Source organism: Phalacrocorax carbo, chromosome 2, assembly GCF_963921805.1.
Source record: "Phalacrocorax carbo chromosome 2, bPhaCar2.1, whole genome shotgun sequence".
NCBI lineage: Eukaryota > Metazoa > Chordata > Aves > Suliformes > Phalacrocoracidae > Phalacrocorax > Phalacrocorax carbo.
In genome coordinates, this window is record NC_087514.1 from 93237223 (window position 1) to 93262567 (window position 25345).

Genomic DNA, 25345 nt, shown 5'->3' on the forward strand with positions numbered 1-25345 from the left:
TCAGCCAGAGACTTTGACTTGTATTCAAAGGTCAAGCTGAAGTTAGACATTAAGCGCAAAGGCTAATCAGGCCACCCAGACAATTTCCTAAGTCAGACCCCATGACTCATCCTGTACTTAAAAGATATAAAAAAAGGCACTAACAATTAATAGTAGGTAACTCAATAAACACTCACTAGCCAATTTTCCTTCTCTGAACAGAATAAGAAGGGTATTTATGAACCAATGAGTTCAGTTTAATTTGGGAAAAGTCAGGAGGCTTGGGTGGCCTTAAGGAAAAGAACTAAGCACAGCTAATTTTACAGAGAAAACTAGCAACAAAAGACAAACCCCTCCTAAAAAGAATGCCAAGCCTCCAGCACTAATGGCCACGTAAAGTCAGGTGCAATTGCTATTTGCTACGAAATACATCAATATCATGTGACAGAAAATAGGAGGGGACCATGCCACTAAGAAAGGCTCAGCATCCAAGAGCAGCCACAGCAGCTGTAGCAATCTCTGGAGCTTTTCCTTACCATACCCACTACAGGTCACCACTAATCCTCTTTCCTTGGCACCAGTACAAAGAGATTCTCTAAACAAAATAATCCGCCGTAGGATAAGCCGCTTATTTTCCCTACCATCCACATATAGCTCTACCACAAAAAACACACTTCAGTTGGAAACTAAGGCAATTTGTATTGACAGACTATACTACGTCAAGCAAACAACCCCCACTGTCGGCATTGATGACCCCACTGTTGATGGCCCTACGCCTCCTCTTGCCCCTCCAGCGTTCACTGACTCACAAGATCAAAGGGAACAGATGATCCGGGGCACATTCTGAAGGTGGCAAGTACCAGACCTACCCACAGGATCCCTACAAAAATAAACCCTCATGGCCAGTACCCAACACAGTTGTAGCCTCCTTAAAGGAACCAGCTCCTCCCAAACTGCTGAACATTTCATCGTCTTGGATACAGCCTTAGGAAGGGAGGAGAAAAATCATAGTGCTGTGCTTGTCCCAAAAGCTCTGGTTGGTATGTGTCAGCGTAACACTTAAAAGAATTTTAAAAAGTGATTTTTAAAAGTGACCAAATTGCCTGGAGTCACAGATTGCCAATTTCTGCCCACCATGGCAAGATGTAATGCAGACAAAGAATGCTAAGCTTCAAAGCGTTGACAATTGTCCTCCCCACCCCCCCACCTGAGATTGCAACTTTGGCATCCCATATCCTGTCCCTCTAAATGTTTTGATAAAATACTACAAACATACCAGAAGTCTAAAAGGAGTCTCTCCAGCTGTGTTTCTTCCTAACTGGCCACTCCTAGAAGGTGCCTCCAAGGAATGGCTGCACATCACACTGTTACCCCCAGACTTCAAAACCAAAAATGGAGAGACTGACCAAGGGAGGTTCTACCTCCTACCCTCTAACTCAGCTGGACTAACCAGCCAAATCTTTCCCCTGCCTGAAGTTTCTATTTCAGTGTCTCTATCCACAGGATGAAAAGGCTTCAACTCCCATATGGCACACTGGGCACTCTGCACACTCACCAACCTGACTTCCAGGGCCAAGGATGTCAGAGCTATTCCTAGCTCTTCTCCTCCGCTTTGTTGGAGGCCACGCTCACGGCTACTCCCAAAGTACTGAAAGCAGGATGTTGGACAGAAGAGATGACTCAACTTCTGCTCCTCATAGTAAGCTATATATAAAAGGCTAGTTACCACGACACTTTCAAACCTGGTTTAAAATAGAGGTGGAGATACTAAGAAAAATCACAGCTGTCCCTTGGTAACTCCCACGACACACCAGGGCAATCGGTTCTTACAGCGAGCCCCCACTGCCAAAAAGCCGACACCCTTTGCAAAACAGACCCATCTTCCTTCCTCACTGTGATCTTCCCTGGGGCCAAGCGCTCTCTCGTCCCCCCAGCATCGGGGCCACCCTGGCCGCTCCGCGCCCTCAGAGCTCGCACTGGTCGGCGCCGGCCATCCCGGTTGCGGGAGCGAGGGATGAAGTTAGATCCCGCACCGGCTGGCTTCGCGGGGCCGCTCCGGGTCCCGCCGCAAACCAGGGGGGTGCCGGCTCCGCTCCGAGCCACCCCCTGGGGCACCCCTAGCGGGGAACAGAGGAGAGGGGGGCCGGCCCCGCCGAAGGGCCCTGCGCTGCTGCTGTTGCCTGGAGCATGGCGGGGGGGCACTGAGGCCGTTAGCGACCGTTGAGGGCGCGGGGCCGCCCTCAGCCCCGCGGGCTCGCTTCGCCCGCGGAGGGGAAGCCTAGGCGAGCATCACCGAAACTAGGGCTCCCCGCTGCCCGCCCTCCCGCCCCGTCCCTACCCGCCCTGCGGCCGGGAAGGAGGCGCGCCCCGAGGGAGCGGCGCAGCCACTGCCTGCTTCCCTCCCCCCCAGGGCGGGGGACCCCCGAAGTTGAAGGGAAAAAAAACCCCAAACCCCAAAACCTCTCCTACCCCGGGCTTTGTTCCTTAAGCGGGCGCCCGCCGCCCGGGGGCGAGACAAAGGAGGGGGCGCCGGGGCCGGCGGCGGGGCGGGACCGCCACCCCCGGCCAGCGCCGCGCCGCGGCCGCGCACATGCACTCACGCACAGCAACAACGACGAGCGGCGTTACCTTGTTCATCCCATTCCCCATGGCTTAAGCGACCCGCACGCCAGCACCGCGGGAGGAGCCGTCGGCTTGCCGGCTAGCGAGCTGCCGGCGGCGGGTCAGCGTGCATGGGACAGTGCTTGCCGGGAGAGGGGGGGGTGACTAGGGACGAGCTAATTGTTAATTAAGGATGGCCGCAGCTTGCCGTTGTTGGGGAAGGTGAGGCGCATCTCCCCGCCGCCCTGGCCGGGGCTTTCTCCTGGCTGCCGGAGGCGGGTTTCCGCTCGGCCGCCCCCGAGAGCAGCAAGCCGCAGGGACACACCACCAGGAACTGCCTCCACCACCACCCCCCCTCCAACGCTCGGTTAAAGCGCCGGCCGCGGGCCGCCCTGGGCCTTGTAGTCCGCCCCGCCGCACCGCCCCGCCGCCGCCTGCCCGCCAGAACTACACCTCCCGGCGCCCCCCGCGCCGCCGACCTGCCCCACCTGTGGCGGCCGGCGGCGCCCGGCCCGGCCCGGCCTCGCCCCATTCCTGAGAGGATGAGTAAGCGCCGCCGCTGCTGGTGGAGTCGGGGCTTGGGTTCTTTCCCGCGGGCGTACCCCGCAATACCGCGACTCCCCGGCGGGAACCGCCCGGTGCCGGCGCGCCCGGGAAGGGCAGGGCAGGAGTTGCAGCGCCCGGCGCTGGAGCGGGCAGGTGTTGCCCGCCCGCCGCACCACGCACCGGTGCTGTTCCTGCCTCAGGCGGGCGCGGAGGCCTGCCTGGCGGGCGGCGGCAGGCCTTGGGCGGCCTCCCGCTCGCCAGCCGGTGCCTCCCCGTCGTTCGTGCCCGGGCGGCGGGGCGAGAAGAGGCGCTTGGCCACAGCGATGAGGCCCACGAAACCGCCCGTGCACAGGACACCGCCGTGGTCCCCTGCCCCCTGATCCCAGCTGCGCTGCGGGAGTGACAGGCTGGCAAACATGTGGAGGGCATTCGTGGCCTTAAGTACGACAAACAGAGAGGAGAAAGCAAATATTTTGAAGCCAACTAGAAGTCCTAGAGGAAACTAGGGGTCCTAGAAGTCTTTTCCAACCTTAATGATTCTATGGTGGAGAAGGAGCTGGGGGTGCTGGTTGACAGCCAGCTGAACGTGAGCCAGCAGTGTGCCCAGGTGGCCAAGAAGGCCAACAGCATCCTGGCTTGTGTCAAGAATAGTGTGGCCAGCAAGAGTAGGGCAGTGATCCTGCCCCTGTACTTGGCACCGGTAAGGCCACACCTCAAATACTGTGTTCAGTTTTGGGCCCCTCACTACAAGAAGGACATTGAGGTGCTGGAGCGTGTCCAGAGAAGGGCAATGTGGCTGGTGAAGGATCTGGAGAACAAGTCCTGTGAGGAGTGGCTGAGGGAATTGGGGTTGTTTAGCCTGGAGAAGAGGAGGCTGAGGGCAGGCTTTATTGCTCCCTACAACTACCTGAAAGGAGGCTGCGGTGAGGTGGGTGTTGGTCTCTTCTCCCAAGTAACAAGTGGAAGAACGAGAGGAAATGGCCTCAAGTTGCATCAGGGGAAGTTTAGGTTGGACATCAGGAAAAATTCTCTACTGAAAGAGTGGTCAGCCATTCGAACAGGCTGCCCAGAGAGATGGTGGAGTCACCATGTGTAGACATGGCACTTCAGGGCATGGTATAGGAGGCATGGGGGTGTTGGGTTGGCAGTTGGACTTGATCTTGGAGATCTTTTCCGACCTTATATTATTCTATGATTCTATTATATGAAACATGACAGGATCAAGTGGCTGAGGTGGGAAGGGACTGCTGGAGACTGTCTGGTCTAACCCCCTTCCTCAGGCAGGGAAAAATGCTTATGGCAGAGTTTTGGCAGGTGTGGCTTCAAAGCTACGCTCAGTCCTTCCAAACCCATGCTTTTTTTCCCTAATGCACAGTCAAATGTGACATGATACAGCCATATCCCGCTAGCCACAGCAATGTGTTTTGGGAAGTGTGGTGACTGGGGTTTTCATGGTTAGTGAAGGAAATTTACTTCGAAGAGTTAATATAATAGGGAGCACAGGCAAGGACCTAAGGGATACACACAGTTTAAATACGCAGGGACAGGACATTACTACATAAGATCTCTCCATTAACCAGCTTGATAACATCCCCCCAAAAAGTGAAATCCTTAGTGGCTCCAATACAAAACAAAGACCAGAGGGATGCTGCTGTGTAGCCACATTCAGGTTCCCTATGCATTTATTCATGCATCAGTGTGAAGCATATAATATTTTATAGAAATACTTAAAATATCCTCCTGTAGACAACTGCATCTTTAGTCTCAGCACTTGTTACACAAACAGGTTACTGAAAAAAACCCCACAAAAATCAACAAAACATAACTACACAGGTATTCATGTGTCGCCTGTGACTTGAAGCTCTGTCATGTCAAGATGTTGTTGGTTGGGCACACTTCAGTAGGATGGGGCAGGTTGGGGCATTTACAGCCCAAGGGAGGCAGTGGAAGGGTGAAAGATGGAGAACAGGGTAAAGCCAACAGGCACCAAAGCCAGGTATAAAATAATTGCTGGATGAACTCTGAAGCAATGAATAGATGAGTGACGGGACTATTACATAAAGGCAGTGCTTGCCCCTCTAAGAGGACAGTTTTGCAACCTCCAGTTGCAATCAAATGCCAGCTGCTGCCAACGAGGAAGTCACATGTCCCCCACACTACTCCCAACAGTATAGCTGTGACCCTGTCCCTAAGCAACCCCAACACTCACCTGACCGAATACTGAACTTGTTCAGAGGACTAACCCCATAGAAGGCTGGGGGTGACAGCCCGCTCCCCATGGGGTCAGACCAGTGCATGAGGAGACAGGGAGTGGGACCACCTGCCTCTGCAGTGGCTCGTCATTGCATTGCCACATCTTCAAAAACCGGTGCTGTTCCCAAAGAAGCCAATGACATACTTGAAAGCCGACAGAAGTTAAGCCATCGGTTTCACTGCCTAAGAAGCTGGGAAACTCCTGCCTTGAACTAGCCATGTCATCACCACAGATGCTTTAATTTCAGGGGAAGGGAACACGCCTGAGAGCAGCACTGCTGGAGGAGCACAGTCCGCAGCTCCCGAACAGCCTGCAGCCAGCAGGCAGTTTGGGGCCAGCTTCTGTGACAGTGGTGGGTGTGTCAAGTGACTGGTGAGGAGGCAGGGTGCTAGCAAGAGGTTTGCTGAGTAATCTTATCCTGGGGTTGTAAGAGGAAAGCAGGCAGCATGGACTGCTGAGGCTAGGCCACTTCTGCTCCATCTGAACTGGGTGGCCCTGGAAGCACTGCTGAGCTACACCTCAACCCGTGTTAGGGGAGGCTCAGTGTGAGCCAGCCCCCAGTGATTTCTGCACACCTGGGTGTCCCCTGTGGAACTGTGCCAGCGCGGTAGTGGGAAGTCAACACATGCTTCAACATGGATCATTTGGGATCAGGCCTTTGGCTTCACCACATGACACCACCCACCAGCCTCTTGCACTTAGCAGTATGGCTGGCTCTGCCTCAGCTTGCAGCAGAACGGGAACACTGAGGAGACATTGCTTTTTCTTTTAAACCATTCCTGAAGCTCCTCCTCCCTGAGGCTCCACAGAGTTTGGAGTGTGTATCATGTATTGGTGGCCACAAAAACACCAGAGAAGTCTCTCTGTAAGGCCAGGAAGGATAGCCACCTGACTTAATGTACTGCATTTCTCCCCTCCCCTCCCCCTCAATACCACTGAAAAGCATAGCAGTGAGCTTTATCACAGATATTGGCTTTAATATTTCATTGGCAAAGCTCTCCAGAATGTAATTTACTTTATTCTCATGCCGTGCAAAATATGACCGAGGTCCAAAAGGTATGAATCACAGCTTGCAGTAATAACTACTAAACACATTCTGCCCCCAAAATGAAAGATTCTTTGTCAGCAACTCTGGCACGTAGTTTCTTTTTGTGACACAAAAGGATAAACAGTAAATAATATCCCTGATAACTGCAGGGATCTGTGTTGTGCTAAGAGGTCCATGGTAACTGGAAGGCCTTGCTGTCAATATGCTGGAAGTCTGGGCTGGTCAGTTCAGTTCCCCATAACTCAATTTCTCCATCAGTAAAATGCAAATAACAATATTTCTGATCTTTTCAAAGAGCCCTGAAAAGTACTGTGCATGGACAACTCACGTGAAATTGTTATATTACAGAATACAGATGGACTACAAGTATATACATAACTTAGTCATCTGACAGTTTTCTGAATGGGAAGCGTCACGCATTCCCATCCTTCTGAACGGGAAGTGTGATTCTCTGTTTTATTTTCAAGTTTCATGACTCCCTTAAGGATGCCTACTTCAACCTGCAGTGCTTTCCCTTATTAGAATTTTACTGCATGCATGCAGCTTTTTACAGTGCAAGAGCACAAATCAGAGTGGGAGAGTGTAACATACCAATATTAAAAAGCAGTAGGAGGAAATCCACTTCTCTCTCAAACATTTACCATGGCGTATAGCTTTTCTTTTTCCTCCCCACAGGTATAGAGGGGGATTCCTGATACTGTTGCCAGACCTGACCCTCTTGTCAGTTATTCCAAAACCTGATCACTCTAGTTCTTCAGCTGTTGTTTAATAAACTACCACATCATGCATTTATGAGGGCAGGTCTTCAGCAAGCCTAAATCATCATAAAGTGTTTAGTCATTGTCACTTCTCAAGATCTTATTCCTTGTGCTTAGTATCTGCATTGTTTTAATATTTTGAAAGTCCACTTTAAAAAGTAAGCTACCTTGAGATGACTGGGCTGAATAACTGAACTCAGAAAGTAAGAGAAAAAATCTCTTTGTGCATCTCATAGCTTTCAGTATCCCTGAAAAGAGACAACACTTTGCATGGCCTGTAACCCTACAAATGTGGGGATTTTTCTACTTCTTTGTGATATGAGGATAATAAATTGAGTAATCCCCATTTCTTGAATTTGCAAGCAAATGTATCTGGCAATGCCAACTCTTCAGCAGCAGTGATTGTCTTCTAGGCACTTGCCTGAAAACTAACAAACAACTAAACTGATACTGAAACTGAACCTTCATAAAAAATTAGACAAAACTTCTGCTTTGACAGTATGTTCACCTTACTATGTTAAAAATAAGTAAGTAAATACTCTCTACTTCCTATCTTCTGATCTCACTTTCTGTAAACCCTCAGCCATAGGCAGAAGGCATGTCAGCTATCCATGATCTGGCTGGAACTGATAAGACCTGGGCTGGGTTCCCCTGAAGTGGTGTCACAACTTAGTTCTCAGAGGTGGCAAGAAGGGAGAAAAAGAGGATGACTGGTCAGAAGTAGCCAGTGGAATGGTTTTCCTCTGAAACAGAGTGATTTGACAGAAAGGAACTCTTTCACTAGAAATAAATAACAAAACCTTAAAATTCATAAATAGTACAGGGCTTGTTTTCTAACTGTGCTGAGAGGGATGTCAATGGAGGGGAAAGAACTTGGAGGACTCATTGCCCTTTCTTCTAATATTTCTACTTGGTAATAATAGTTGCTAAAGCATTCAAAGGCTGTTTTCTGGATAGAAGATATAGCACTCTGCTTTACTGCCATTTATCCACGGAGCAGAATTCATTCATCATTTGATAAATTCACTGTCTTAAGGCCAAATTTGGCTTTTATTATGCCACTGTCAATGTGCAGTAACTTCATCAAAATCAACAATGTTGCAGCAAGTTTTGAGTCCTGCAACTGAAGGGAGTTACTGCTGTGGTTTACTTCAGCAAAAATCAGCTTTCAAGAGCTGCTCTGAACAGGCAGAGTAGCTGGAAGAGCATCATCTCCTTCTGCCTCATACTCCTCTCACTTCCCCTTCCATTAACAGATACTATCAACAGAATATGGAGTACACCAGGATGAGAGGGCTGAGCCAGCGCATGAGGCCAAAGAGGCACAAAGGAGGGCTTTGCAGAAGGCAGGTCTCAAAAAAAAAAAAAAAGGAACCGACAATTCAGTCAGGAGGAACACTAAAGAATGGCTGAGAAAGGCGTACAGGATAATTTAGATGTAGGTTAGCTGCCATGGCAACCATGTACCAAATTACTGCACCTCTGTGTCTCTAAACCTGCCAGCAGCTACTTTTGTTTGTGTGTACTTCAGGCTTTAAAAAAAAATGAATCCGCCTTAAAACTCATGAAGGATTGCAAATGAAGTGCTGTAGGGTGCTTGGTTTAAACATTTTGAAAATAGAGACAGAAATAATAATAGGCCTTGAAAATTCTAAATTCATTGAGTGGTTAAAAAATACATAATTCCTTTAACATTTATAGCAGTCGGTTCTAAGCCTTAATTTATACTGCTTTGACTTGCAGATATTTACCAGGTCAGCCTGATACTTTTACCTCCAATGCATATATAAGAAAGGAATTGGTCCTAGCAGCAGCTCTATTTATTTTTCACTGTGAGAAACTGCCATGTTATAAAGAGAGTAAGACATTTTCTTTTAATCCAGGATTCTTTGGAAATATGCTAAAATATTAGATCCCTAGAGAATAGAAATGGGGCTATCAAAAAGCATGCTGCAAGGCACATGTATATTATTAGTTACTAAGAATAGTCCATTGCTGAGTGCGGGTGAAAATATCCAAATGCGTTCCCTTGATAAGCTAGGTATGTATTCGCTTCTCTGGGCACACGTTAAAGTGTCCTCAAATGGAAAAAAATGTTATAATAACCTAACCTCTGCTTCCAGTTCATATGCACGTGATCCTAGGGGAACACAACACCTCTCTGCAGGAAGCCAATAGACCATCATATCTATTGGACTTGTCTTATGCAGTCCATGAAAACTCTTTGGAGTACAATGAGGTCAGTTTTGAAGCTCCCCTTGAAACTTAGTGAATGTCACTGAGCTGTTCGGCCATCAGCTGAGAGCCATTGGGGTGTGACCTGCCAAAGTCAGCAGGAATCTTTGAATCAGCTGCAGAAGCAGCTGTGGTCAATGCCAGGAGGTAGCTCCCCATCCCTCCACCATCACATGACACTCAGTGTAGACTGTGGTATTCAGTAATCACGGCCTGCCTCCAGCAAAAACACTGGGCAGAGATCTTTATTTTGATGACATTTTCCCAACAGCTTCTGCTTAATGGGATATGTCTTAAGATTTCCTGTGTTTGGAAAATTGAAAACAGTTAAAGCTACTGTTCTCTATTCCATATTTTGTTTTCTCAGCCAAAATCTAAGACAGTAGCCCTTAAATACCACTTACGAAAAACACAGTCCAAATACTTACATTTCCAACATATTGACTACATTCTCCAAGAATATTCAGTTACTCTTGAGGCCCTTACACTGTTGCTTGTACTGGTGGGCTGCTCTTGATACAAGAAGATTATCACCCAGGGTTAGTTATTCGATTTTCCTTGCAGAGTTTTCACTTGGTTTGGTTAATTTGGCCTGTTGCAGTTACCTGTCTGACCGTGGCAAGAGTGTCCCTCCAAAGTTGCCTCCAAGCTACCTGGTTACCTAGAAAGTCTGGCAGTATGTCTCCAGTGCATCTGGGATTCTGCATGTCCAGTGGGCTGCCTGTGAGCGGTCTGTGGGGCAGCTGAGAATGGGAGATGAGTGGGAAGCAGAGCACAGAGCATGCTTACAGCCCAGAAATATACCTCTTTGGGTGTATAGGTGTAAACCACTAAGATGTTCTCAGGTTAAGCAGCAGGCTCAGTGCCCCTTGCCTGCCTGCCTTCTGCAAGTTATAATAAAAAATGTGTTTCCTCTCTAAGCATATGGCCACCTGAGGCACCCTGGATCAGTATGATTGCAATTACTCTCAGCAACTGTTTAGTACCTTTGGGGATGCAAATCATGTCAAACTCAGGAAGCAGTACGATGCCAGGACTTGAAATTCTACTGTTTGCCTTTATATCTGTCTCCCCATACTTCTGCAAATCCCTGTTCTTCTAACATCACTTCCTGATGAGCACTGTGTCTGCTGAGCAAACTATTCCACTGTTGTGGCCCAGTTAAGTACAGATTAACATCTGATGTTGATATGTAAACCTGTACTCCACTGCACATGGTGTAAATTCAGGGCCACTAAACAAAAGACATTTTCAGACATTATAACATCCCATATGCCTGCTTTGTCCAGCACAACGGGCACAGTCATCAGTAAAGTTATGTCACAGAAGATAAGAATTGCTAGTCTGGGATGGGTTCCATTTACTTTCAGGTTGAGAGCTCATTGATCTTCTCAGCCAGTGTCCTTTTCCAAGGAAAGAACTACTGGAACTGCTGATACTGTCTTCCTTGTATGCAATCTGTTCACTAAGCTGATATCTGTCTCTTCTGCACCTACTGGACACCTTGCAGCTGCAGAACGTATTGCTCACTTCTGTCTCTGAGCTCTTCAAGTGTTTCTGTGATGTTTTATTGTGGTATTTTTGAGTTTTGGTCATCCCCTGTACTAAAGCATCAGCAACACCCAACAAGCTTCTAACCTATCAGGCGTTAGTTTGGGGTCTCCTTGTGGTCTTTTCTGAGGCTTTTTTATTTGTTCTGATCCTTTGGTCCTTTGCCTGGGAGTTGAGTACATGCATGACTTGAGACGTTGGTTCGCGGATTGTATACTTCTCTCTAGTTTCACTTTCTTTTTGTGACTCCAGGTTAGATCTACTCTCAAACAGTTCATTTTACATAAGGATATAAAAGCAGCTGTTCTATGTTCATAGTAAAGATCCATATAGCTCCACATCTTCTCTAAACAGCGGCAAGTAGTGGACACCTATGAGAAACAGGGTGAGTACAGAGGGTTCCTTCCCCATTTGTATCTTCCAGTTTCTGGCAACCAGCAGGTCAGGTTTGTGAGCCAAGGGCACACCCAGTCCCTGGTCTGAATGTTAAGCTTTTTTTAAGCTTTTTTTTAAAGCTGTTTTTATGCTAACATTTACAGCGACTCCAAGATCTCTTTCTTGAGTGACAACTGCTCATTCAGAACTGTTTGCATTTATTAGGGCTGTATTTTTCCCATATGCACTATTTTGTATTTATCAGCATTGCCATTTTACTACCCAGTCAGTTGATAATGGGAGATCCCTGTGCTACTTTCTCAAGCAGCTTTTGTTTTTGACTATTGGAAACAACTTTGTATCATCAGCCACCTTGGCCATCCACCATCTCTTCCACCCCAGTTGTGAATGTGTTGGACAGTGCAGGACCTGGCACAGTCTCCTTCCCCTGCCTTCCTCTTGCAACTTCCTTTAATTGTGAAAAATGATCAGTAGCTCCCTCCTTTGCTTTTCATCCTCTAACCAGTTACTAATCTACAAAAGGACCTTCCTTCAAGCTCAGGCTTTTTAATGAGCCTTTTGGGGTTTGGGGAATCCTGTTAAAACATTTCTGAAAAATACCGTTATTCAAACGCTGAGAGAAATTGGAATGGGGAGAAGGGTGGGGAGCAAGGAGATGTATTTGTCTCTTTAAAAACCAGAAAGCTTTAGTCTTCCTTATGTCTAAGCTTCCCCTTAACATGGGAAAGGAAATTGTGTAGCCTGCCAGAGCACTACTTGTAAAAAAAGCAGTATATTTCCACTGAAATCCATCAGGCAATGCTGATGACATGGGCTGAATGTTCTGCTTATCGGTAGACTTACTAAGTTTTGTTTCACTAACTCATGTCTTTGAACCTGGTTCTGTAAGCAAAAATACTTCTGTTTCTTCATTGTGAACAATTGTACTTTATTTGGAAAGAGTCAAATTCACCTGGAGGGGATGCAGTCATCAAACTCTAGTTAGACTTGGGTAGGGTTAATGCAAATTTACACTGAAGTCCACGAAGTCACGCTAGGGTTTGTATTTTTACTGCCTAACAGAAACAGCTTATGCTGCCAGTGAAGTCTATGAAACTTTGTCATTGATTTCAGTAGGAACAGGAACACCATTTGTCATAAAAGATTCACTTGACCTAATCTTTTTGTAGGTGAAGAGATAAGACATTTCAGGAAATTTCAGTGTCTTTTATAATTTGATTATTTCACCTGCTTTGATGGTTACTTTATTTGTCATCTGGCAGAAAATGAAACTCATTTTATAGTCTTTTAATATCTGAATAGAGCTGTAATGCATGTAGATGGGCTTGTATTTAGGAGTGGTGCCAACACTGAGTAATTTTAATATATTATATAGTTGATAATATCTGACCAAATATTCTAGAATAAGTCACTATAGAAATGAAGGTAGGTTTCCTGTGTGGCTTATGATATAATACTAAAATACAAAAGAAACCTGACTGGGTTTCAGTTATGAAATAATAGATACTGAGCCATTTTCAGATTTGCTCCATATTGCCAAAGTGTTTAAGCAGGTGTGTTTCACAAAGTTTGTGAAACAAAAGCTCAGCTGAAAGCAAATCAACATTAGGAAGCAAAACCAGTGCTGAGTGATAGTGCTTAAAAACTGAGAAACAAGAGTGGTTTTAAACAGCAACTGAAAAGATGCTTTGATGTTTTTTAAAGTACTCCCTTATACTCTAAAAACACATTCCAGTTTTCTGCAGTTATGTACAAGACATTGCATCTTATATTAGCGTTACTTGCGTAGCTTGGATTATACCCATCAAACATTAACTTTGTTTCTTGTGATATGAGCATGTCAGCAGTTTTTGAAGATTAGGAAAACATGTTCATGAACTTAACTGCTAAAGACCATTATTTTTTTTCCAGAGCGTTATCTTATGTATACAAATGGGGGAAAATGGCAACGAACCTAAAAGCCTCAGTATCTTCACATAACCACCAATTATCCTGTCAGTTTGTAGGAACAGGCAAACCCCTCTGCAGCGAATGCAAGGGTAGGCCAAATATTGTTTGCTGAATTCAAGTGATATCTGTAATCAATATCTTAATTCAACCTCAGCTGAGAGAGTACTCTTCCATTGCACTGGGAGCTGAATGCCTTCCATCGCCTCGCAGAACGACAAGCAGTCTCCCTCTGAAACATGACAAGGCTCAGCAGTAGCACGGGCAGAAGTATTTAGGTCAAAGACTGCTAACAGAGGCAAAGGTGGGCAATGTGACCTGAGGGGAAATTAAGAAAATCTTAAGAATTCTGGCTGATTTTATGTAAGTCCCTAAAAGCCTTGAATTAATGTGAATTCACTGAAGGCAAATCATTTCATGCCTTAAAGTGTACAGAAGTCTTTTGACAAAAGGGCTTGTATTGTGTAGCTCTCCAACATGACTTAGGAAGATAAGACATGAACAATGGAGAGTTATTAACATGACTAATTTTCCATGCAAATTGGAAGCAGAGCAGAACAATACGATGGCTGTGGCTTAATGGCACCAGGTTGCCTGCAGGGCTGAACATAAAATATCACAGTAGGAAAGAAATAACAAATACAAAAGCTACTAGAACAAACTTTCAGAAATGATCTGGGGCAGCTGGACCACAAGATCCTTTTCTGGAGGTGGTTCCAAAGATTCAGTGCCCAGAAAAACATGCCTAAAAAGCCAGAGCTAAAGAACAACTGCAGATTTGCCAGACCTGAAGAACTTCATGAACCCAATGCATGAATCTAAACACCTTCACCAGATTCACTTTCATTCCACATCTTGGGGTCAGCAGCATTATGACAGATGTATTTGCAAAAGGTTAGCATTTCTATTAATCAAATATGTTGGCCCCTTCAATACAGGAAACAGAAGCAACTTAAAGAGGTGATCAAATTAACATTTCCACACGTCACTTTGTGTATTGTCTTTTCTGGAAGAAGAGTCTTCAGTAGAAAGGATGTAGGAAGAAGGAGGGCTACTGGAAGTTGTAGCCATTGGGATACACATACCCTGGGGCAAGTAGTTGCTGCTGTGACTTTCACAAGATATGTTTCTGCTATGCATATTTGCGTATTGCTGTGACTCACAGCTGAGCAGTAGAGATGGTGCTAGTCCAGGTGGCAATAGCTTATACTGGTTGAAATACCAATCCCAAGAAGCTCAAAGGAAAAATAGTTCACACAGCAAACAGATAGCAGCTGCTCCACTGCCTCTTCTGTCCTCTCCTTGCTGAAGCCTCCTCTATTTATACATAACTGACATCCGCAGGAGTGATCATACAGAAGAAAAAGTATTTCCATTTGACGTTTTGGTGGACAATCTATGTAGCAGCAGAATGCTGTCTGAAACACGCAGGCCTCTCTTGATTTATTCACTCTGACAGTGGGGATTATTTTAGAACACAAGTGACAGGAAGTAATGTTTTCTACAGTTCATCAGGAAACAGAACAAGACAAAGCACCAACTCTCGAGGAACAGGAGCTCTGACATCCTGTCCATGCTGCACATTCAGTGCCTCTCTGCCTCTAAAAGAAATTTGAAACAGACCTTTTGTAAAAGGGGTTGTTTTTGCTGAGTCAAATCAAACTACTGTATGTCTCTGTCTTCAAAAACTCCCAACATAGTTTATGTTCTATTGGAAACCAAAAGGTGACAGACAGCTCCGGTCCATCAAGTGCAGCATTCACTGAAATCAAGAGAGCTGTATCTCTTGCCCCTAAGTCTGAAAGTTTTCCAACAAGTTGCTGACATAGAAGAGGTCACTCAACTATTTCTAGTACTGTGGATGGAGGGATGGAGGGATGGAGGGATGGAGGGATGGAGGGAGGAAGGAAGGAAGGAAGGAAGGAAGGAAGGAAGGAAGGAAGGAAGGAAGGAAGGAAGGAAGGAAGGAAGGAAGGAAGGAAGGAAGGAAGGAAGGAAGGAAGGAAGGAAGGAAGGAAGGAAGGAAGGAAGGAAGGAAGGAAGGAAGGAAGGAAGGAAGGAAGGAAGGAAGGAAGGAAGGAAGGAAGGAAGGAAGGAAGGAAGGAAGGAAGGAAGGGAGGAAGGGAGGAAGGGAGGGAGGAAGGGAGGAAGGGAGGAAGGGAGGGAGGGAGGGAGGGAGGGAGGGAGGGAAGGGAGGGAGGGAGGGAAGGGAGGGAGGAAGGGAGGGAGGGAAGGGAGGGAGGGAGAGGGATTCCCTCAGAATAAGATTGCACTATGTCCATCTTTGGGAAGTCTACATTGCTGCTGCCTCTGTGAGCCTTTCTGTGGTTATACAGAGGATTTTGGTCTCTGTGCTATTAGTCTGGCACCTTCAATGCATACTTGATTCTCTACTGAAAACTTTGATGTGAAATATTAAGACCAAGAAGCTGGTTTCCTCTGCCCATGTGGCAAAGCCAGAATGAGGAAGAAATTATAAATTTGTTTTCTTTATTCTGTTGCAGTGATGAATCATTACTTAATCCAACAGCCAAAGCACAGGTTTTCTGCATATGTGGAAGAAAGATTACCCTGTTTCTGCAGTACATATTTATCCAACTCCCCTTTTATCCTTCCCCGTAATCTTTGTCCTTTACTCATCTTACCATTCCTTCCAGTCCCCTTCTTGCTCCCAAATTACAGCTCCAAGCCTTACTAACTTTAATTGTCCAGAGACCAAACTGCAAAAGGATAAAACATGAAGGGTAGATCAGTCAAACACTAGTTACAACTGACTGCTTGCTTCCCTTTTTATGAAAGTTTACCTTTGACTTTTATTTCTGCCCTCCAAGAATCTGGGTTTCAGCCACTGAGAATGAAAGCAACCATGCAGAGTAGTTTGATTTTGGACCTTTTTCCTAGAGGAGTAGCTGAATTTTTCTGGCTAAACTGGTTTCCAGTATAAAAGTAAAGTTGGGCTTTCAAGTAAACCAAAATATCTACTTTCTAAACTAGTTTATGGGATGAACAGAGATAAGATTGTTATTGATTGTTAAAACTTTAACATTGATTGTTAAAACTTTAATGCTTTTACCACCAAACTCACCATTTTCCATGAAAATAATATATTATTAAAAATTAACCAAAATTTTCCATGCGGAAAACACATCTCAAGTCCGTAAGCCTTCCTTCCAAACCACCTGTTCATCTGGAAGCTTGAGAAAAATTCACAGGTACATATATTACCTATGCAAGTGTGGAATATGCTGCTGTGTGAGATATGGACTCAGAAGACTCCATCATGGAAAACAGGTGGCTGACAAAGGATGTATTTAGAGATCTAGTAAAGTAAGGTGACATAGGGAAAGTGAATAGGTAATGGCTGACCCTACTCTCTCCTCCAATACAAGAACTAAGGGGCATCCAATAAAACTTGCACAGAACAGGCTGGAACAGAGGAAGTGGTCCTTTGTACATTGAGCCAAACTGTGGAAATCCTTGCTGCAAAAGAGTGTGTTTATAAAGGTGCTCTATGGGATCAATAAGCAACTGGAAAAATCCATAGAAGACCACTGAACAGGAAAGCCTTTGGCAATGGAAGTCCATGAGCTACACGCTACTGAGGGCCAGAAAAAGATTCTGGAAAAGTTTCACTATATCCTTACTTTACCTTTTAATTCCCTCCTAGGAATCTGCTCTCAGCCACCATTGGAAAAGGGCTAAAGGGACATTCCATCTGACCAGTCTGACCAGGCACAACTCTTCCTTTGTTCTTTAACTTTGACTCAAAATAAGGATCTTTTACATAGAGCAGTATCTACTGCTCATTGAGCTCAGTTCAGCTTTACTAATTCAGCCAGACTGAATACCTCAAGGGCAGTTCTACTCTGTAAAGTGCTTCCAGTAATGGGGTTTCACATTTTTCATCTTCAGTATTTCCCATCATAAATGTGCTTATTTTCCTGTGTAACATGATAGCATAAATCCAGCCTGATATCTAGAGCTTGCGATGGCTTCTTTTCTCCTTAAGATTTTTCTCCAGAAGATCATATTATGTCCCTTAGTATTTTCTATGCACACTCCCTGCTTTCAGAGTGACTGGAATATAATGTGAAACAAGGGAAGTGCTCCTGTATACATTGAGTCAAGCTGTGGAAGTCCTTGCTGCAAAAGACTGAACTTTTTCACACAGAACTGAATCAAATATCGCCTCCTTTAGTTGGTCATGACTACGAGCTGGGCAGAGGTAAAATCAGGGGAAAACCCCTTCTCTGGTCACCAGTGCAAGTGATGATGTCAGCTGTTCCTACAGAAGGTGACATTCTTCCATGCTGACTTCAGAACAGAGTCACAGTTACACTGGCCTTTGGCTTTTCATGACTTTAGACACAAATGTCTTTTTAATGAACCTTCAGCAATGCTATCATTACTTTGGTTTGGTGGCGGGCCAGAGAAAAGGTTGCTATTTCAGCAAAAATGCAGGAGAAATGGTGACAGTTATGTGGGCAGCAGCAAAGTCAGAAGCACTACACTTCTTGGAAATGAAAGATAGACATTGTAGTTACTTCTAGATTAAGAAACAGAAGAAAACTATCCAGTTCCTGAAACCAGGTACCCACCTTAGCTGCATCCTAACATCAGCTTGACTGGAGTTTGACGTCAAAACAGAACTACTCCTATTTCATTGACACCTTGGCAGTGAAGCCTAGCTGCACAAACTTGTGAGGAGCTACGGCACACTCCAGCAGGTAATCTAGAACTTGCACAAGGTGCAAGTCTCTCCCTAGGACCTGAAATGTACTACTACTCTAAATTTTACTTACCAGTTGAATAAGTGTCTGGGTTGCTGTTTAGCTGGGAGTCTGCTACATGCTGTGTGTACTTGTTGTGCGCGTGTGACATTCGAGCTATTGTTTCATTATTTTGTGCCCCTCTTGAGATACACTTTGATAATAAAGTAGTTCTGCCTTGCCTGAGGCAGGGTGCCACTCGCTGTGTGCGGCATATAGGTGAGAAAACTGAGTTGGCCGGGCACCTACACAAGTACACGGCATTACTAGATTGTGAGATGTAACTCCCAGTCTCAAGTATTATTACTCATGCATTTTTTCCATCACAGTTAATATTCTGAGTAGTTTCAATTGTCATCTATAGGTAGAATTTTCAAAACCGCAAAGTGTCAGCCTAACTCTGCTTCCACCAAAATGAACAACATTTTTACTGACTTTGGTTTTGGGTAATAGTTGCACACTATAAGGCATTCCACCTTATACTTTGAAAGCCAAAAAGAACGTCTAAACAGAAGATGGCTCTCATTCCCCAGAATATTTTAAATGCTAGGAAAGGTATCTGACCATGAACATTTCAGACAGATGGGGACATAAACTGGGATTAGAAGTATCGGCAGGTCAGCCATTGAAAGAGATAACATCTGCAGAATCACATAAAAATTAACTGTCTATCTACCAATGTAAATAAAACTTAAGTTCTCTTATCTTTAGAGCTAACAGGAGTTTTTTATAGAAGTCTCTACTCTTTCTGTGCCATACTTCAAGGGCTTATACAAGATTGCTTTTGACCTGCCAGTCCTGAAACCTCATTCCTGGACAACTTCTGGCACTTCATCCTAATGCTGAAATCATCCTTTTAAAATTAAATGATTGTACCATTCTCCAACATCCAACATGGTCCTCTAGAGTTTCATGCCCAGTCACAGAGGAGGTGGTTAAGCACTCGAACAGGTGTCCAGAGAGACTGTGTGTAACAAAAACCAACTGGGCAAGGCCTGAGCAACCTGATCTGACTCCGACATGCTCCCTGTTTTGAGCAGGAGCTTGGGCTAAGCGACCTCCAGAGATCTCTTCCAACCTCAGTTAGTCTCAAATTCATTGATTCTGCTTCTTTTTTCCTTATATCACTTACTGCTAAGGGATCTCACACAAAAATGCAGCCATTGTAGCTCTCCCCTGCTAGCCTTTTGCATTTTTTTCCCCTGGACCTTTCCTCTGCAGCTCTGTAAACGTACATATTCAAGCTGTATCTAAACATTGCAGTTTTCTTTGTACATCAGATCTCTTACACTCCTCCCTTCCTTTCAGTCATCAGGGACTGAAGATAGGGATCCAGAGATCAGAGTTTTATATTTGGCATTATATCTACTTTATTCATTATTTTCTGTGCACTTTTTCTGCAGTCTTTGATGACTCCCTTAAGATTTTCTACAGCATCACAGGTTTTTTTGCTTTCTATTATTTTTCCTTTTGTTAAAAGAGTTCATCTCCTCAGTTAAGTAAAAAAGATAATTTCTGTAAGCTAAAAATTAATTCCATTATCTTAGCTCTCCTTCCAGTTTGCATGTTCCGTCTTTATTATTGGATGACAGAAAGGCTGGTAGCAAAGATACTGGATTTGAGATTCATAAAACTTGGAGTTATTTCCTGCATTTCAGTGGGTCTACAGCGCAGAGCTTCGTATGAATTAGTTCAGAGACAACAGTAGTTCTGCTGGAATACATGAAGACTTTGAAACATCTAATTTACATTGTGAAAGCAGAATTCTTTATTTAAAGCTACCTTTGGTATCTATTTACCTATCGAAGTCTAAAGGGTAAACATATCCAAAGGCTGTGCTAAAAGCTGCACCTCAGGAAAATGGAGGTAACACCGTTTCCTCCCTCTTACCCTTCTTCATCTGCTTATGCTGATCTTAACATCTTTTCAGCCAGGAATATATTTTGTTATGTTTCCAAAGCATAACTGGACATCCATTCTATGGAATGAATGTAGAGATTTAAGCAGAAATTAAGAAAAACACCAACATATTTTACTGCTTCATCTTTTAAAGGGCAGCTTTTAAGAAATGCATCTTTCCTTATGCTGCAGCCTTTCAGAAGAGATTCCTACTTTCTAAGAGAACCAATGAGATTAACTTTTGTAATTTCATCTTGGTCCTGTAAGTAAGGCTAGGAAATGCAGCTGAAACTAAAATCTTCCATACAGTTTCTGTTTTCTGTGCATATTTTTGAATATCAGGTGACATATGTGGGTGGGGGAACTTCAAGATTAGCCTTAATCAAATCTCAGCTTTTGCTGGAACTTCCCAAAGCCTTTCTCACCCTCTTCTCCTGACTGAAACATTTTGCTAGTTTTGGGTGCATTCCAATTAGAACTTAAAATATTTAGTTTTGGTTTGTTGACTTGCAGTGTTCCAACTACTTCCACGTTTCATTTCATCATTCAGATCTATCCCTTTATTCTTCCATCCTGAAGTTAGCTCTAAATGTTACCTCTGTATCTGAGATACAGACCACATTCAAACAAATCTTCTGGTGCTTTCCAAAAGACTTTTAGTCTGAATAAGGAAGAAAAAATGGATCTTCTACCACAGGCAATGAAAATGAAATTTACAGGACAGAAGCAGACTGAACCCATACTGACAGCAGCTTCTTGATAGCATTTTAGAAAGAAAAGATGAAAGATAGCTTCACTACATTTCTGTGTAGAAAGATCACTCATTCCAGTAACGACAGTAGAAGAACTTTGTGATATAGGAAGGTGGGTTCATACAGCGAGAGTTGGGGAGTAAACAAATAATCCAGAGCAAAGTAAACTCATTTAACCACCTTTCTCAGATGAAAAAATAATCTTCATAAAAGGAAAAGGAAAATGTAAACTGAGAGCTAAAATTTATGATTAGAAAGAAGATACTTGTGGAAAGAGGTTGATTTCTCTCAGAAAAGCCCAGCAGAGCAAATGTGTTAAGATGAGTCCTTACAGCTATCTAGTATCTAACAGAAGGGGTCTCCTTTCTGGTTGAGAACTTTAAGGATGTGCTAAATCATATCAGAAACCATCAATTTCTTTCAAGTGATAATTGATTAGATACGCTGTGATTTTCCTCCTCACTTTAGCTTTCTTTCATGCCTTTTCTTTAGCTTTCTCCTCCTTCTGACCTCACAGGTAGAAGTTTTTATCTGCTCTCATCATTTAACATCTTGTCTTGCCATCAGTATCCTTCCCTATTCCAGCTCCTGGTCTATTTTGCACTTCCTTGCATTACTCCCTCTCTTTTTTTCTTAACCTTTTTTCCTGTCCATCTGTTTCTCCTCCCAACACAAATAAACTTGATTATATTCTAACCTTAAGTCTGCTACTTCTACGCCTTTTTCTCTTTCATCTCCATTGGAATAGGATTCATTAGGGAGTAAATAAATATAATTTTTATTAAAAAGGCAAAATGCCTAAAATAATGGCCAATGTTCACATACAAGAAATTGATACAAATATGTGCAGCAAATTTGTCTCTTCAAAATCAGTGCAGTGTTAGCGTAGCTCTTCCTGTTGATTTTAAAATGTATTCTTCTGAACTCTATCAATTATTTCTAGTTGTTAATTTCCAATATCCATGTTATTTTTCTTCCATCTCACCATGCACCTTTATTAGTTTGGGTTTGTTTTGTCTAGTTTGCATTGCATTGGTGAGGTGTTTGGGTTGGGTTGGGTTGGTTTTTTACCAAGCCAGCTACTCAGTTTTTATTCTTTACATGCATTTTCATTTCTTTTGACTAATTCATCCTGTACTACCAGGCTTCTCCTTTAACTAGCTACAGCTGTTTCCTGCAGGCTTTATACTCAAAACATAGAAGAGCTCTTTAAGAATTATTTAACAATGTGGTCTCACTTAGCAAGTAAACCTAACTAATGATTTCAGATACTCCAGGTACATTGAACATGGCACCTGTAAGCACAGTCGCTGTCTAGAGCTGTTTTTTTAATTACACCTCAGGCCTCCTCCAGTTCAGTTCCCAACACTGAATTTAACTAAACTATTTTCACCATCGTTTCTGGTGACTTCTTCTTAACCAGAGCTTACAATTCTAGCACTTTAGGCTTCCTGTTCGTGCTGTGCCAGTTGTTCTTGACACAACTACAATGTCATTTCTGAAAATTTGACACTCATTGGCGTCAGGGTCTCCATTGTCTCCTAATTCTCCTCTGCCCACTCTAACAGCTCACAGAGCTCCAATCCAGCACTCCAAGGGGGCAGGGTGTTCTGTCAAATGCTGGGTTTGGTTCCCTTCTCTTCCGCTGCCCCTTATCTCTGAATAATCACTCCCCCAGTGCACTAAACAGCTTCACGTTCATCACTTACAAATCCATATTTCCACTCTAGGCATGAATCATTTTAGCCAAGCTAACAACTCAGCCTGTCTTTCTGACAACTCACTGTGGATGTGTAATCATGAGTGTAAGTTTAATATGGTTAATCATTCTCCCCCAGTATTTCTTTGCCAGCTTTGGCAGCACAGTCTTGCACCATGCAAATGTTTCAGCAAAGGCAAACTTTCTACCTTGATATTTTGATTTAATCTCCTTTCTTGAGACATCTCTTGATCTTGCTTTTTTATCATATTAAGTGTAATCCTACCAGTCTTCCCTTTGTAGGACCTGTCACAGTCTAGCCCTAATCTATTTAGCGCGTTGTTTGCTGTTGAAATGCTGAGTATGAAAGCGTCCTTCCAAATAACTTGTGATACAGCCACCTATCAAATTTTGAGTTCTACATCTTTGTATTTTCTTCTATCCTTCTATCCTACTTATCCTACTTCACGTTCCCCTTTAAAATGCTCATTTGTTGTGAGTCCTAAAAAATTATGTAATAGCGAGATCAATTCAAGTTCCCTCTTCCTTACCAGATGGTGTTCCTCTTACCTTTTGGGGTTTTTTTAAATTATAAGCTCTAAGAGGAGAGAACCACCTCAATAGCAATGGATTTTGCAGTACCTGAGTAAAAATTCTAATTCTAATAGAAATATACACAAATTAATAAACAAAATAATGGATAATATGTTGTCCTTGTATTAATGCTATGGTACTCTACAGCATTCCTAAACACTATAATGCTTCTGTAAATTACACATTTTCCAAATAAAACTTGCTTCTCAAGTATCCTGGCTGAGATTTGCAAATGCTTGCATAATTCAGATAATTGTGTACCAAACTGTACAGTTTAATCATACTTATTTACTAGAGTAGATATATCAGTAGCTCCCTTATTCCACCAGAGTCAAGTAAAATGAGTATACTGTAAAGAACCTACTACAATGGCAAAGTGTTGCACAAAGCCTACTGCAAATGAGTTTTACTCTAATTTCCAGGCACAACACCATACAACATATATTTTCAGTGTGGACACCCTGGGAAATCAATAAGCTATAAATAAATACAGTAAAAATGAAGAGCTCTGATGAGCTCCCTAACACTTATATCTAAGCAGATTTTTTAAATATACTTTTTTTTATAAATCAGTATCCAGTGGCATTGCAGAGATATGTCTACATGTGCCGCTACTGGAATATGATATGAGTGCCAGGTGAGGTGATTATGCTGTTGCATGACTGAAAGGCTTTATACATATAGAGATTTATTGAACCAGTGCAGAATTTTGATCTATATATAAGATTTTACAAACATATACTTGGAAAGAACAGTTACAGAGGAGTATCCTAAAATTGCTAGAAAATAAAAACGTGATTTGGCATCCAAAGAACATCTATAAATATATCATGTAACCACTTACTATACAGAGACACAGGTAAAAAATTTAGGGAAAGGTGGCAATGATAGAAATAGCTTAAGAAATAGAAATTCTATATATTATACAAACTTCTTAGGAAGCAGAAGTATTCGGACTTTTAGGGTTTTTTCTGAATTTAAATGAATGAGTTTGCTCTCATTAAATGCTGTGTGGCGCGCTATAATTAATGTAACACTACGCTCTGTTGAGCAACATATCTGATTTGTTTAAGGAGATGCCAAGGTAAGGAAACTAAAAGAAACCTGTGCTTTTCAGCTTTCAGAGAAGTTCTTATGGGATCCAGAATTGATCAACACCTTTATCAACATTTGAATATTTCTTAATACATCTTCTGCTGTCACCTAACTTATAGTTTTCATAAGATGGGAAAAAAATAGCACTGTACTCTTTCATCTATAGTAAGATCAAACCACTAACACTTCCATTATCATTCAGCTAGGAAATTATATTCTTGTCTAAAGACCCTATGAAACAAATAAGAAAAACTTCTGTTGGTTTGGATAGATTCAAAACTGAGATTCAAAAAGACTTCTTATTCTGACTTATTCTCACAGAACAAACTGCTTAAGTGGAGGCAAATGTATATATAAATTCTCATCCTAAGCACAGCATAGGATGATGTCCAGAGTTAACTTGACCTAGTGATTTGTTAGATCAATGGCATAATGCCAGTAATCAAAACTGGACCTGAAAATAAATATTGAAAGAATGGGTTCAACTTCTAGGTATATTCACAAGCAGCTGAGCTACACAGCCTGCTTCCTATTGTACTGTGCCTGCCCGTGCGTTCACACACATATACATCCCTTCCATGCACAACATCTTACCAGCTTGTGACCCAACATAGTAGATAAAATTTCTACATCCCAGCTGGTGAACCTAAGCTTTATTTTTTTAATTCTGCAAACATCAGAGGCCTCCTCTGTTCTTCTTTCATCTGAAGAAATCCTCATGTAGCTACTCAGCTTTTCCCCAGTGCTTTATCAGGCAAAAATTCCCATCACTTTCCACAATTTACTTTCACCAACTTTCCAAACTCACTATTTCCAGGGAGTAGGACCATGGTGGCCAACTTGTTTCATCATGGAATAACTAGTAGGCTTAGCTCTCAAGTCTCCAAGTCCAGTTATGTCCACTGGTGTGCACTGAATATTGTCTACACATACACCTTTGTTTCTCTGAAGTAATTTCTAGGTCCTTTACACCCCTCATGCCTCTTGTCCAGCTGCCTGGGACTCCCCCAGCTGTGGCTGAATGTGGATTTCCCCCTAAATGGGGAAGTTCCCCAGAGCAAACAGGACTCTCAGAGAAATGAATGCAAGTCTCCAGCGGTACTGAGCATTGAAAAGATTCCCCAAGGGACTAAGGGAGGGACAATTAATTTCTTCCCTTGAACTACCTCCTCTCTGAATCTTGTGCTCACACTTCAGGAAAAAAAAAAAAAAGGCAAACACT

The 25345-nt window shown here is 43.4% G+C and overlaps 1 protein-coding gene across 5 annotated transcripts in view; it reads right to left on the reverse strand.

Moving 5' to 3' along the window:
- DUSP22 (dual specificity phosphatase 22) overlaps positions 1-25345 on the reverse strand; it is a 92449-nt gene that overhangs the window by 41023 nt on the left and 26081 nt on the right. Inside the window, exon 1 of one of the 5 annotated variants that reach the window (XM_064443506.1) lies at positions 3069-3085. The exons of 1 other annotated variant lie outside the window; for it this stretch is intronic. Coding sequence is in view for 1 of the 4 variants with exons in the window: in XM_064443504.1 (XP_064299574.1) it covers positions 2608-2628 (21 nt within the window). In the remaining 3 variants the exon portion in view is untranslated. Of the gene's footprint in view, positions 1-2448; positions 2490-2607; positions 2932-3068; positions 3086-25345 lie in introns of those variants that run through there. 3 more of the 5 variants (XM_064443504.1, XM_064443505.1, XM_064443509.1) reach the window with 3 other exon arrangements.